General features: G+C 35.3%; 1 protein-coding gene across 1 annotated transcript; it reads right to left on the reverse strand.

Annotated features, from left to right (window-relative positions):
- Positions 1–1,384: 1,384 nt before the first annotated feature.
- On the reverse strand, positions 1,385–13,616 carry LOC756807 (kelch domain-containing protein 3). Its single transcript, XM_030999399.1, has 10 exons — positions 13,508–13,616; positions 9,278–9,479; positions 8,600–8,773; positions 8,064–8,179; positions 7,464–7,535; positions 5,898–6,111; positions 5,089–5,284; positions 4,649–4,728; positions 4,021–4,099; positions 1,385–3,576 (listed from the first exon to the last, which is right to left on the reverse strand). Exons 2-10 carry the CDS (start codon positions 9,429–9,431, stop codon positions 3,504–3,506), a joined length of 1,158 nt encoding a protein of 385 aa, XP_030855259.1. The 5' UTR covers positions 9,432–9,479; positions 13,508–13,616; the 3' UTR covers positions 1,385–3,503.
- Positions 13,617–14,225: the final 609 nt, after the last annotated feature.

Here is a 14,225-nt window from a genome sequence, read left to right on the forward strand (position 1 = left end):
ACAAGTTGGTTGAGTAATCCTAACTCTCCTCAAATGCTTCCTGAGAATATTCTGCATGCAAGTTTCAACTATCCGAGGCAAGATGGCCAACTAGACTACACGATACACAAAACATTAATATTGCAATTATGCAACGACCAGAAGTTTCAACAGAACTAGCTTACTAATGATTATATCAGTAAAATCTATATTTCCAATAAAAACATTAAATCAAAAAGTTTCTTGGAGAAATTGTCAAGAGAGGGAAGAGAAGTAAAAGATGCAAACAAGTTCCTCCTAATTATGATTTTGTTGGTATTTAAATTGTAATTATGACAATTTTACCCTGTCACTTTAATTACCATTGATAGAAACTCAATTACATGTGATCAATCACATTTTGGGCTCATGACAATGTGAATACGGAAATTGCTAACTAACAAACTACAACAAAAAAACCCACTTCCTTCATATGGTTTGTATATTGATTTAGAACCGCAGTTAAAGGGCCCATGACATCGAAATACAAGTGTATTCCTGTTGGTGTGCAGTCCTGCATACATCTTATATTTTGATATGTAAACTTCTGAATTTGTTTCATAGATTTTTAAATATTTTTTTAAATATTTGTTTTTCAAACTTGCTAAGCTCCACCCCAAAAACCTCCAGATCTCATTCCCCTTGTGACATCATCTGTCAGTTATCAATGAGCTAACTTGAGAAAGTGGCATGTAACCACCTGTTACAATACCACAAACAATAGCAACATATAAGTTGCTATGTCAGACATGTCAGACTAAACTAATATTCTAGAATAGACAATGGTATGTAATTTCCCCCAGCTTAGCATGCGTTCATAATAGAAATGCATGATTCCATTATGTACAATACATCATCATTGCCTTTGTCTTCCTGGTGATGCTACAGCATGTCTGACATAGCAACTTGTATGTTGTTATTGTATTACGTGTTGTAACAGGTGATCGACTTCGACAAAGATACAAACCACTTTCTCAAGTTAGCTCATTGATAACTGACAGATGATGTCACAAGGGGAATGAGATCTGGAGGTTTTTGGGGTGGAGCTTAACAAGTTTGAAAAACAAATATTTAAAAAAATATTTAAAAATCTATGAAACAAATTCAGAAGTTTACATATCAAAATATAAGATGTATGCAGGACTGCACACCAACAGGAATACACTTGTATTTCGATGTCATGGGCCCTTTAATTGAACACCTGAAGTGACTACCAGTATTTAACTTCAGTAGATACGATTTCAATTTTAAGAAGGTGAATTTTCTTTGCTTACCAAAATCTCTCCCTGATATATTATCATGGACTATTCGACCCCTTTACCCCTCTTTGGCAGTAATCACACTTTGTTTTAACAAACACAAATTCTTGATATAATGCAATTAGATGTGTTTATATTTTTCCTTGCGTAGTAAATGCTAAAGATTCTACTTCTCTACTATCATTATAACGGTTCAATGTAGATTAATTATCCCAAGCTTTAGCTTCTCTTTCCAGATGCTTGGTCAATAATTCCAGTCTAAATTTAGCCATGCATGAACTCTAACCTAGATAAACTGATTGATTTGACCTGAACTTATGACCTTTCACAGGGTCAGTTCAATGAACCAATAGGATTTGGGTGATGTTCTGATTTGACATTCAGTAGAGCAATATTCAATGACATCGGCAATTGGGGCAAGGATTCATGTACCATACTGCAGCTAAGAGCTAGGTCAAGGAAATAACACAACCTTGTAATACTTTACATCATGCAATGTACTTATAGCACACTCTTTTAACCATTATTTCATACAACATAGTATATTTAACAGAACAAATCAAATACACAAGATGTCCTGAACACAGAATGACATGAGCTTTTCAAAAAAGCTTTACAGACTAAAATATAAATCTTTCTAATATGTCTGGATATACAGATATAAAAGCTTTGATTTTACAGCATAACAAAACAAATAAATGCACAGTGTATGTGAATCAATTTTACTGACCTTTTACAGAATTATGTTATCTAAAATAGAAATGGTTCTAGGAACAATTAATGCCGACACAACACATCAGACATTAGGCTTAGGTAATTTAGGATTAAGGTTGCAAATATATTGTATTTTATATATTCTGATGGTATATATTTCTATTCTCATTTTTACATCAACTCAACTTGTTTTCTGGCATGCTTGTAAAACATATACTACCAAGTCGATTCCTTGACTAGATTAAACAGCTAATATGACAGAGATATCTAACATTATGTACTAGTATTGCATCCATGATGTCGATTCTATTTTTAACTTTTCTTTTCCCCAGCACAGTCACCAAATGGCTCACTGCAATCTAACAATTGTCTGTCAAAAATATATCCACTAAAAAAATACCCTACACAAGGAGAATGAGACTTGGATTTTTTTTTAAAGTATTACAAAAAAGGAGATGAAAAAGGAGAGTAAAAACAGTAGTAAGATGCAACTGTATATATTTGATCTTTCTATTTTTTCATGCTCATACAACGATGATCAGCAGAAATGAAGGTACATCTGTCCGTTTGGTTTGGCACACAGTTCCCCCAAATAACAATCCCTGAAAACTATCCAGTCAAATCAGGTGTATAAGATTTCAAACTCACACTGGCTTCAACCCGAAATTCACAGCAAGAATTGATAATACAGAAAATATGCTTCTGCAAATACAATAAAAAGCAATGCACATACTATTGAGAAATCTGTTTCTGCCCTTCCCTCTCTTTTTAGAAAATTGCACACCAATTAATATTAGGTGTCCCCAATTTACCATACCTTAATATCTTCTTTATCATGTACCTACTCAGCGAGAGCTCTTAAAACAGCCTATAAGAGTGAACATACTCTAAAACTACAAATGCTGCAAAAGAAGTACACATGCTTTTCATTTGGGCAAACAAAAAAGACCAGTTGTATTTTCCTTTCGAAACAGATGCTCCTAATTCATACAACTTTTGAAAGTTCAATTTCAGTGTTGGGATACATCACTTGTTTACAGCCTAATTTTGTCATTCTTTGCTGTTGGTGTCAATGTTCTTCCAGACTACAATGCAACAAGTGGGTAAACTGCAGTAGTTTCATATAAACAGCTACATACTCCCCATGAGACTAGATGAGATTGACCCAACCTCAAAGCCTATGGGTGGGTGTACACAAGCTCATCTAATGTATAAAGACATGGTGTACTCAGCACACATTCAAGTCATTTACACAAGGTTATAACTACTACCTTCAGCTTTTACCTTCTGAACTACAAATATGTGAATTCCATAATTGCATTGTATAACCGCTTCGTTCCATTTTGGTTTATAGCTCTCTCTCTATCTCTCTGAAGGACTGCCAGAACAAAAATGACTTCAGTTACATGCAGATGACAAAAGCCCTATAATATCCAATTGCAGTTACAGCGGAGTACATAGAGTGTAAGCAGCGATAGGATGGTTACAGCTCAGTTCAGAGGATTGTTTTGTTCAGCCCTGCTGTGTTGCTTCATATGGCAGGGGTGTTATATCACTGTTGGAGATCATGGCATTGATTTCCCATCTATTTCAACAAAATAGACAAATACAAGTTATGAAAATTACAAAATCAAATTATGACTTCCTTTTTTGGGGTACATACTGCTGTTTCATATGAACAATTTTTCAAATTGAAATTTATGGATATTTATTTATGAATAGTATCATCAGATTTGCTGATTAAATGTCAAGGTCATGATTGTTGCCTTGACTTTATAAGTAACACAATGTACTTAAGTGTACCACGCACCTATAAAAAATAATTAGTATACAGCAAGAATGTATAAAATCAACCCCAAAAAAATTTACCCATCGTTTTCTCTGGCCTAACACATATAAAGGAGTATGTATGTGATACAGAATTAACATAAATCTGCACATGGAACCAAAGTCAGAAGTGGGTTCAGGCAGATTCATGAGGGAGGCTTATCTTGTGGGGAACAAAGTATGGATTACTGTAAATGATTACCTTAGAGTCTTAGGAAGACATGTGGTATCAATCCTCTCATTAATGATGGACATCTGACACATTGTTTTCAATGAGGGATCTACGAGAGAGAGAGAGAGAGTTACAAAAATTCATTAAAAAAATGCATAAATAAAAATAATACTAATAACAGCAATAATTGTTCTGGATTTAGATAGTACTTGATAAGTCTTAATTGTCTGGAGGCGCTTTAAAGAACCATTATTATCAAGGTCATTGGATTCAGGCTTGCCTATGCACCTTCTCCACTCCCTAGGGCGCATTCTAGCCAGGAACCTTTTTAGAGAAGTTCATCAAACTGCACAAACTTTTACATCCTACCAGGTACCCATTAAACAACTGGTTGGAGAGAAGCAATATATATATAAAGTTTCTTGCTCAGGACATAAAAGCTGTGCCAATTAGGAACAAACCAACAATCTTTGTGTCTATAGTTGAGTGATTAAACCAATTGACAGCGATTGCTGGTCTCCACACTATGCAATTACATAGAGATACTTTTAATAATAGAAAAGAATCAATATTCATTCGTGCATCATCGGTCAAAGATTGTAAAATTTGGCCTTGCATCTATAACAAGCCAGCATTGATTTGATTGAGATTAACTTACCAAAATCAAGAATATGAAGGTCAGCTAGATCAATCAGGTTCTCTCCTATACTCCCACCAGGATTTTGTTTCTCTCTTGGACTGTCAACAACAACAAATAAAACATATAAGTTATTAGTTATTACACTCAGAATTTAATTTAATTTCTCCACTAAATGGAATCAAACAGTCTGTCCGAATAATTAAAAAAAATATAGACAATCCTGTGATAACTGATTGATAATATATTTTCCACAATATTTTTTCATCAACTTGTGGTATATGTTACCTGGTAAGAGCAATGCCATTTCACCCTAAGAAAACTATTTCTGCCGTGATCAAATTCAGAAATCTATCAAAGAAAAGGGACTGATTCAACATTTACAAACAGGACAAAAAATGTGTCAACATATATGCTATGTACTGTAGCTACCATGGACAACAAGGCAAGGAAGGAATTACCTGGTTCCCCCAAACATGAACATCCTATCTCCATGCATGACACAGCATTGACGCCTTCTCTTACAGGGAACCTTTCCTTTACAATGGAGCTTCTTCCATTCAAACGTTGACAAGTCTAGCTGGTGTACATCGTTGAAGTGTGTGTCAATGGTGTGGTTGAAGCCAGCAAACACGCTTAAATGGTTGTCATATAATACTATATAGAAAAAAAAGAGAAAACAATGAGAATTGCTCCAGGTTTAATACAGAAGTCCTCTAAGCAATATGAAAAACTGACAATGCTCTCACCTACTATATAAGTACAAGAAGGAATTTCATACACATCTTATAAATCAGGATCACTCAAACACATTTGCTGCTCAATACTCCTATTCCTGAATACTAAATACATGAACCAGCCGGATACTGTAGGCAACAGGTCATATTCATCCCTATCATGATACCACTACATAAGAGACAGATTAGCTGCAGTGTTAAATATTTAGGATGTAGGCTTCAGAATAAATTTGAAGCTTACCATCTACATCTAAACAATATTGTCCTTATTAAACAAAAACAGGCCACTTTTGCAAGTTCATCATTCAATGTGAAAGAGCCTTTTGAACAGCATTACACTGGATTTCCCTGGAATTCACATATGCACAGGGTAATACAGGGTAACAGAGCTTGAATATTCCAGATTTGTTTTCTTTTCGCTTTAAGGTATCCGTTTTCTTCACTTGAAGCACAAAAACAAATTGATGATGCAATATATTTTATAAATGAATTTTGCCAGGATCCAAACCCATAACTCCTCCACATTTACTCACCGGTTGAATGACTTCTCCTACCAATAGGTGGGGTACCTGTTGCTTTGGGTGATGTCCAATCAGAGTTCCTGATGTCAAACATTTTCAGCTCATTGCAGTAGAATTCTTGCCCGGTGTACCATGGACCTGATCTGTCTGAACGACCCCCAAACACAAAGATCTGATCCCCTACCGGTGTGGCAGTATGAAAGTCCCTCCAGTGAGGTATCTGCTTCTACAAGGGAGGATGTAACGAATGAGAGGATGCTTGAAAAGTCCTTTTGTCACTTCCCCTTGAACTAATTTTGATATTTAGTCGTTTCAAATCATGCAGTAAACCATCACCATGTACATATCAGACATTGAAAGTTACCTTTAACCCTAAAAAGGCCAGGCTATTTGAGGTCTTAGTACGGCCGGGGGGGGGGGGGGGCCATTATGGCCCCCCCTAAAGATCTCGGCCGTCAAACGGTCGATCTCTGTGAAAATTTGCATGCATGTCAAGTGAAGTGTATAGAATAATATGGCAATTTCAATTTTTTGAAAAATACACTTATTTGCATATTTATGGTAATTTATGCAAATAAGGTCATAAAATCACATTTTTACCCATAAATCATATATATTATTCATATTTAAGCATTCTTTTTCACTACATATATTCATTAGACCATTTGGAATAATAATATGACAAAAAAAATTGGAAGAGCCAGCTTATTCCTTATGTTATCTCTTGTTTTGAAAATTTCTTATGTATTTCATTGTTTTTTAACTTATGTATTTTATTGTTTTTGTTGTTTTATTTCATTCCTTACTACAATTCAACTATTAGGACTCCTAAAACAACCACCTAATTTTTAAACAAGACCCAATAATCATTGTTTGATCTTTTTTTAAGAAAAATGACATTTCTGTATGTTTTGTACACAAATCACAAAAATGAGCGATTTTTGTGATTTGTGACAAAGACAAAAGGCCACGTGACCTTGTAACTGTACGTCCGATTTTCAATTATTTTTTTTTTTTTGAAGATGCGCAAGACTCAAAAGAAAAAAGTCAGCGAGCAGGGGGGCGCCATCCGTATGCGTTCCCGAACAATCAGAAAAATTGTGGAGGGGGGCCATAATGCCCCCCCCCCCCCCCGGCCTTATTAGGGTTAACATTAAGAAAGATGTCTGATGAATACAGAGAAAGAAGTAAATATGCAAGTTACTTGATGAGGTTTTGTTTATGTCACAGAAACAAAAATTGTTTCACAAACCCTTTGCAGGGTGAGAAAACCTTGACTAAAACTGAGCATGGTTGTAATCACTATCTATTAAAGACAGACCATATTCTGTTCTGAACCTTATTCCTTTAAAAAAAATTAGACTTCCTTACTGCCTCATTTCACAGAGTAAAATCAATTGTTGGGATTGAAATCAATTGAACCAAGCTCTAAAGGGACAACACTAAAAAGAAGTACAAAATCATCAGGAGCCCCAGGAGGGTCAAATTTGACTGACATGAGTGCTATACAAGAACCTGTTATTATTATTATTATTATTGTTATTATTAGAAAGTAAAGTAAAATGTAGACTGACTTACTCTTGGATCTAATAATGTCCATTTCATGTCCCTAAAATCCAGAGCAAATGTGAGGTTGGAGTAACTCTGAAGCTGGAGAAACCAATCAAGACAAAGATACAACCAAAATAGTTTAATATTAGCAACATGCAATGGTATACAAAATGTAGTATAGAAAGTATGGCTACCAGTAAATAATTGTTAAAAGGAGTGCACAAGGTTACAATATTCGAAATTCAGAAAACATCTGGCATTTAAAGGTTCACATCATACATGTATACCGCAAAACTATTTTCCATATCATTGTTTCACAAGCAGTTATTTTTTCTGACATTAAAGCACTACCAGCATATCCAAATTGTGCCAAAACAATAACTAATAATTTACATTTAACCTGTAACGCTGTAATAGTATGGATTTAAGAATATATATAGCTCAAAACGTACAAAATTAAATAAATGAACAATGTTGAAACAAAATAATAATAACTGCATAATTGTTCATTCTGTTAACCTGCAGTCTTATGTATATGTCTAGATTAACATATTTTATCAAGAATGAGAAATAGATTTAATTTATCTAAATAGCATTGACATAGATAGCAGCACATGTATTACATACCAAGTCTATGAATCCACCAAAGACATACATCCTGTGTCCAATAACACATGCTGAATGTCCATCTGTAGCATCAGGTAGCTGACCTGTAGGTGTCTCAAGGGTCCAGCGATTAGTTTCTGGAAGGTCAAATAAGGTACATAGATTCTGCAGTGTGACCATCACCAAACAATGACATATAATGATAATAATAATAACAATAATAACGATAATAATAACACTAATACTACTAATAATAATAATAACAAAATGATAATAATAACAATAAAAATAATAATAATAAATTCATATCATATGATCATAACAAATTATAAGAATTCATGTACCGTACATTCAACAGTCAATTTCTAGCTCTGGATAGCACTAGAAGTAACCCGGTATTAAGTAGAGAACAGATTATTTTTTTAAAGGGCACATAAAAAATCTCAATTTTCAAATAACAAATTCTAAAAGAGCTCTTGCCGACCAACTAAGTATTTTTTTTAATGCTGCCATATAATATACTGCACCAAAGTTGAAGGTAGATAGTGATAACTTACTGGTATCAAAGCTGTAGAGTTTATTGTCTGCACCGGATGTATCATTTCTGCCACCCCAGAGGTAGATCTTATCGTTGTAAACCACTACAGAGTGACCATACCTCTGGAAAGGGATGTGTCTTGGGCATTCATTGGGACCATTGGAGTGGGACAGTTTAGACCATTTTAATCTTCCTGTAGTAGAAAAAAAAGAGGGGTTAAATACCAAAATATTCAAAAAGTTAGTGAACTTAAAGTACATGTGTTTGTTCAATTGATTGATTGATGTTCATTTGGTTTCCATATACATGGTCACATTCTACGAAACAAAAGAGAGAATCATGTGTAAATCCAAATTCATGTTTTCACAATTATTGATGCAGCACAAAATGCATATTCTCTTTGCCATATAACATGTGCAATATTATAGCATGTACTTTACTTTATTGTATAATAAAAGAAACTAAGAAACACAGAGAGAATTCAATTAGAGATAAAGAGAGAAAGAAAGAAAGAATGAATGAATAAATCATGAAAGAAATTTACTGTAGATGACAAATGAATTAGATATATCACCAAAACATGCAAGAGTGCTCAAGAAAAACAGACACAGTGTACATGTATGTATAATATACTTTAGAGAAATACTAAGGGAAAGTTAAGTCCCAGTACCGGTAAGAAACTTTTTTAAAAACTTACCAATACTGAATACAAATGAATCAATTGGGTTCTTGCGCTCATAGTCTCCTCCTGTACAATAACCTCCAAAAGAATAGATCAGATCACCTACATTGACTGCAGCATGGTTGACCCTTCTTGGTCCACCATCTGTATGCACAATCCACTGTGCCATCACATGAGAAAGGATCACCTGTCTTCAACTGCTTGTTGCTGAAGGATTCTACAGTAAAAAAAGACAATGAAACGATGCATCACATAAATTATATGTTGGCAGAATGAATAGTCCCTACGTTGGTTTGTACAGTAATATTCCTATTAGCTGTTTCATAGCCGAATTACTTTGTACCTAAATAATCTGCATAAAACATATCTGCCACAGAGACAGAGAGGAATTGAAACAAGTTGTGTTAATGATCTAGAGGTACAGTGTACAATGTACTAGAAGTCTACATTCATTGTATTCTAAAAGTAAACATTGTGTACTTCCAGGCCAAGGCAAACTACACATTCATACTGACAGTCACTGTACACACATTTTCAATGCTGAATAGAGTCAGTTTCTTTCAGGAAGATAAACACAATTAATGGAAGGTCAAAAAGTCAATAGGTCAAAAAAACAAAAAAGGATTGTCACTCAGTACAAATTCTATGGTCCACGGGGGTGCTTGTCCAGGGGGTAATTGTCCTCATACGCACAAAAATGCTTCAATTAAATCTGAATATACATTGGCCTACATTGTACATGATCAAATTACATTTTGCAAAGATAACCCTGTACATTTACAAGGCTACTACACAAGGCTAGCATACTGATGTGGTATCCTTGACATATTGGCATTCACATCTTATGACTTGCCCTACTTAACATATTATTACCCTTTGTCACTATATACAGAGAAAACAGATTAACAGGTACATGTACATGTTCATGCAGGTTTCATATTTAATACAAATTGACACGGACTATCCTTGATCGTTTATGCCTAATGGCCGACAATTGTTATCTCATTAGGATGTTTACTGCTGCAAATATGTTGACTCCCAGTATAATAGGAAGTTGATGGTAAAATTCATAGTGGGAACTATGTTGAATTTATGTCTTCATATCTATCAATATACAGTGTAATGTTAGGCTACTAGCCATTTGGCCATATTTCCATTGGGCCTGATCCAATCAGTCTACATGTACTTCCCATTTGGTCTATTGTTCATATGGTCTAATAATGAAATAGTATAATTTGCATTTTGTCTTATAAATGCCCATTTTGTCTACTACCAAACCATTAAATCATAAAAATTAACAATCATTACATGATTATTAGACTACGGTATAGGAAGTATATGTTGAATGTATATCTTCACAAGTTCACATCTATATATTTAGGCTAATAAGCCATTTGGCCTGATATCTAATTAGTCTATTACCTATTCGGTCTATTGTTCATTTGGTGAATGAATTAGTCTAATTTGCAGTTGGTCTACTGTCCATATAATAATAATCATTTAATCATAAATATTAATAATCATGTACACATGATTATTAGACCTTACGGATAGTAGACGGGATGGGTATAGACCATATGGAAATGAAACTATTGGAAAGTAAATGAACTGGTTGTAGACAAAACAGCAATAAACAGCCCACATTATCCTATACATGTACAAAATTAAAATTATCTTTTGAAAATACATGTCAAAGGATTAGTACAACTTGATGGAGAGAAAAATTATAAAGATTGCAACAATGGCATGGAATTCCACTACAGTATTGTGATGTCTTATTATTGTAAGGTTATTCATACCACAAAATGGCTCATATTCTGGTAATGACATAAAAATATGTTCTCACACAATAATATTAAACTGAGTATTTGAGACTCCAAGCATATCAATGACTTCAGTAGAAAAAGTACAGGAAAAGGATGATGGGGAAATTGAGCAACATGTATTCATCCTAACCATGTGCATATAAAAAGGCTTGGTCTCCTATAAGTTATGAATTTCAGAGTATGTGCTTTCCAGCAATAATTTTGTTAGTTAGGCAACATTTGATGATTTAATTATTAATATTGCAGAACTGCTTCAATTTAGTTCAATACTCTCCCCCAACAAATTTGATCACCAAAACTCAACACTTATTTTGTCCTGATCATGTTTTGAAAACTTTCTTGGACTTTATTCTTCCATTCTACCTAAAATTGGTGTATACTATAATCAAATGATTTCAAATCACTTTCATAATTCCTTATTCACAGTTCACACAATGTGGTATGCCGCCATGACAAGATAAAAACCAGTTTACATGCATTGCAATAAATAGCAAGTGGGATTAATTAAACCAACAAGAAAGGAAGCTGTGCAACAAAACATATACAATGTATGTACTAGATACAGAAATGTGAACACACACTTCCCTTTAAACCTCAGTCACACTGCCAAACTGACTAAATCTTTGTCATTTCACTGTAATGTATCATTATGTTAGGTCTGTAGTCAGTCCATGTCTGTCTTATTGGTGGGACTGAGGTATCTGAAAACATCATTTTATTTGCCAGGAGAGGTGAGGGTAATTATCACAAGCTACACAAGTGTATGAAAATACATGAAGATCAAGACCATAAACAAAACAGTCAGAGTGGGAATGTGACGATAGTGGAAGTAGTTGACCTCTAGGTTAAAGAGGTAATGACGCAAGAATAATCAGCAAAATTAGGGGGAAATACTGAACGTGCCAGTAACAAATTAGGAATTTACTCCTTCAAAACTTGTACCTATTTTTATGAAATTAAAGGAACAAAACAACTCTCCATTACCAAATACAATTACTCTCACAATGGTGACTGTCAATTATATTTTATAGCTTTGTTTAAATCAAAATCTATTTCATCTATTCTTCTTCTTCTTTTTCTTCTCCTTTCGTAGATGTAGCTTTCCTCCTCCAACCTAGATAGTTTGTGTCTTAAGGGTAGGGTGCATGTGATATTATATGCCAATAATTCAAAATGTACAAGTGACATGACAACCGCCTTTGATATATTCTAGCTGTTGTACCCTATCGTGACTTCATCAGTTGGAGGCGAAAGGCTTCAACAGAAGAGGCCGACACAACATTGAATATTTGAATGGGACTATGGGAGGGTGTTCCTTCTTACAGTTAATGATTAATCAGAACCAATTTTGTAGTCAATGATATCCTTGTTTCAGTTTCATGCCTCAACTTGAACTTCCATCATCATCAGGTAAAATACACTTCTTCTTCTTGATCAGCTCAGTTGATTTAATATAAAAACTGATAAGATGACTTTTGTGTAACTTCTTAGCTTACCAGCCCCCCCCCCCCCCCCCCCCCCCCGCTCGCCCATCATCATAAAATCCCACACACAGCTAGCGCTAGATGCAGTGCGATTCCTAGACCGAATTTTCCGTCTCTTTCGTTCGTTAGCCTCTTATTGGGGTAGGGTCGGCCGGCTCTCTCTTTAGAGACGGAAGCCGTTTATACACATGTCCTTGCTAACGCCACGGCCAGTCCTGGTCGTAGCGTTTTGCCCCAAAAATCCCCGAAAATGTCATTTTACCTCGAGCATGTTATATTGTAAATTAGGCCTAGGCTATAATAAATCAGTTCCACTTACCAACTTGACTGACATAATCAGTTTAATAGTCCCTTTTTAGGAAATTATGGGTCAAAATCGAAATCCATTTTGAAAATCTTTTTCAACATGGATTCCGATTTTGACCCATAATTTCCTAAAAAGGGACTATTAAACTGATTATTTCAGTCAAGTTGGTAAGTGGAACTGATTTATTATAGCCTAGGCCTAATTTACAATATAACATGCTCGAGGTAAAATGACATTTTGGGGGATTTTGGGGGCAAAACGCTACGACCAGGACTGGCCGTGGCGTTAGCAAGGACATGTGTATAAACGGCTTCCGTCTCTAAAGAGAGAGCCGACCCTACCCCAATAAGAGGCTAACGAACGAAAGAGACGGAAAATTCGGTCTATGCGATTCCCAGACGACAGAGACTTGTCTTTATTACTCTGCACTGTTCAGTTTTGTATGCTTGTACAGGTACACAATAGTCAATGTATGGGACACGTATTGACAGGCGATATCAATGTAGTCGTGAATGAATTTCGAGTTTCTATTCAAAATAGCCCTTTCCACTGACCAAAAATGAGGTGAAAGTTAGCAGTGAAATAGATTATTTCTTAATTTGACAAAGAATGACAAAATTAAACTTACAAATACCACAAACAGCTGTATTTCCCTGGGCGCTTTGGTGATATTCGTTGACGTCGGTTTTCCGTTATTCGTCACGTACGTCGCACATCGCGATTCCTCTTACGCAATAATCAATCGACGTAACCGGGTAAACTTTGCTTGAACGAAGCCCGACTAGAATGCTAAAGCAATTAATATTCTAGAAAATAAAGCGTGCAAGAAAGATACTCTTGTCTTGATATGTATTATAAGGATTGTGGTATGTTTCATCTGTTGTGCCTCAAGCTATAGGCCTACATTTGTAGGTCTATAGTTTATTCAAATTTACATCGCCTACTGCGCTACCTATACCCCCTCCCCTCATTCTCGATCCCCTGATATGCATGGTTTCAATATTGACAGAATAACAGAAATATGTTCTTTGACGAAAATGGATTAGTTTGATCAGCAACGTAATCTACTAATGCATGCATGAAGCCCGATACATTTTAATGACGTCATAGAATACAATACAAAACAAACTAAACAGACGACCAATAAACAAAACTCAGGGTCGGTGGCCTTGAAGATGTGCAAACCCAGGGGCGTACACGGGGGGGGGGGGGGGGGGGAGTTAGGGGTTGAACCCCCCTTGATATTTTTATGTGTGTAAACCCCCATGACTGACCTAAAAAAAAGGTGACCTTACCCCCCCCCCCCCCAGCTTTAGCCCTGATCAAAGCATTCAAGGAATTCCTAT

This window comes from Strongylocentrotus purpuratus, unplaced genomic scaffold, assembly GCF_000002235.5.
Source record: "Strongylocentrotus purpuratus isolate Spur 01 unplaced genomic scaffold, Spur_5.0 spur5_scaffold_5, whole genome shotgun sequence".
Classification (NCBI taxonomy): domain Eukaryota; kingdom Metazoa; phylum Echinodermata; class Echinoidea; order Camarodonta; family Strongylocentrotidae; genus Strongylocentrotus; species Strongylocentrotus purpuratus.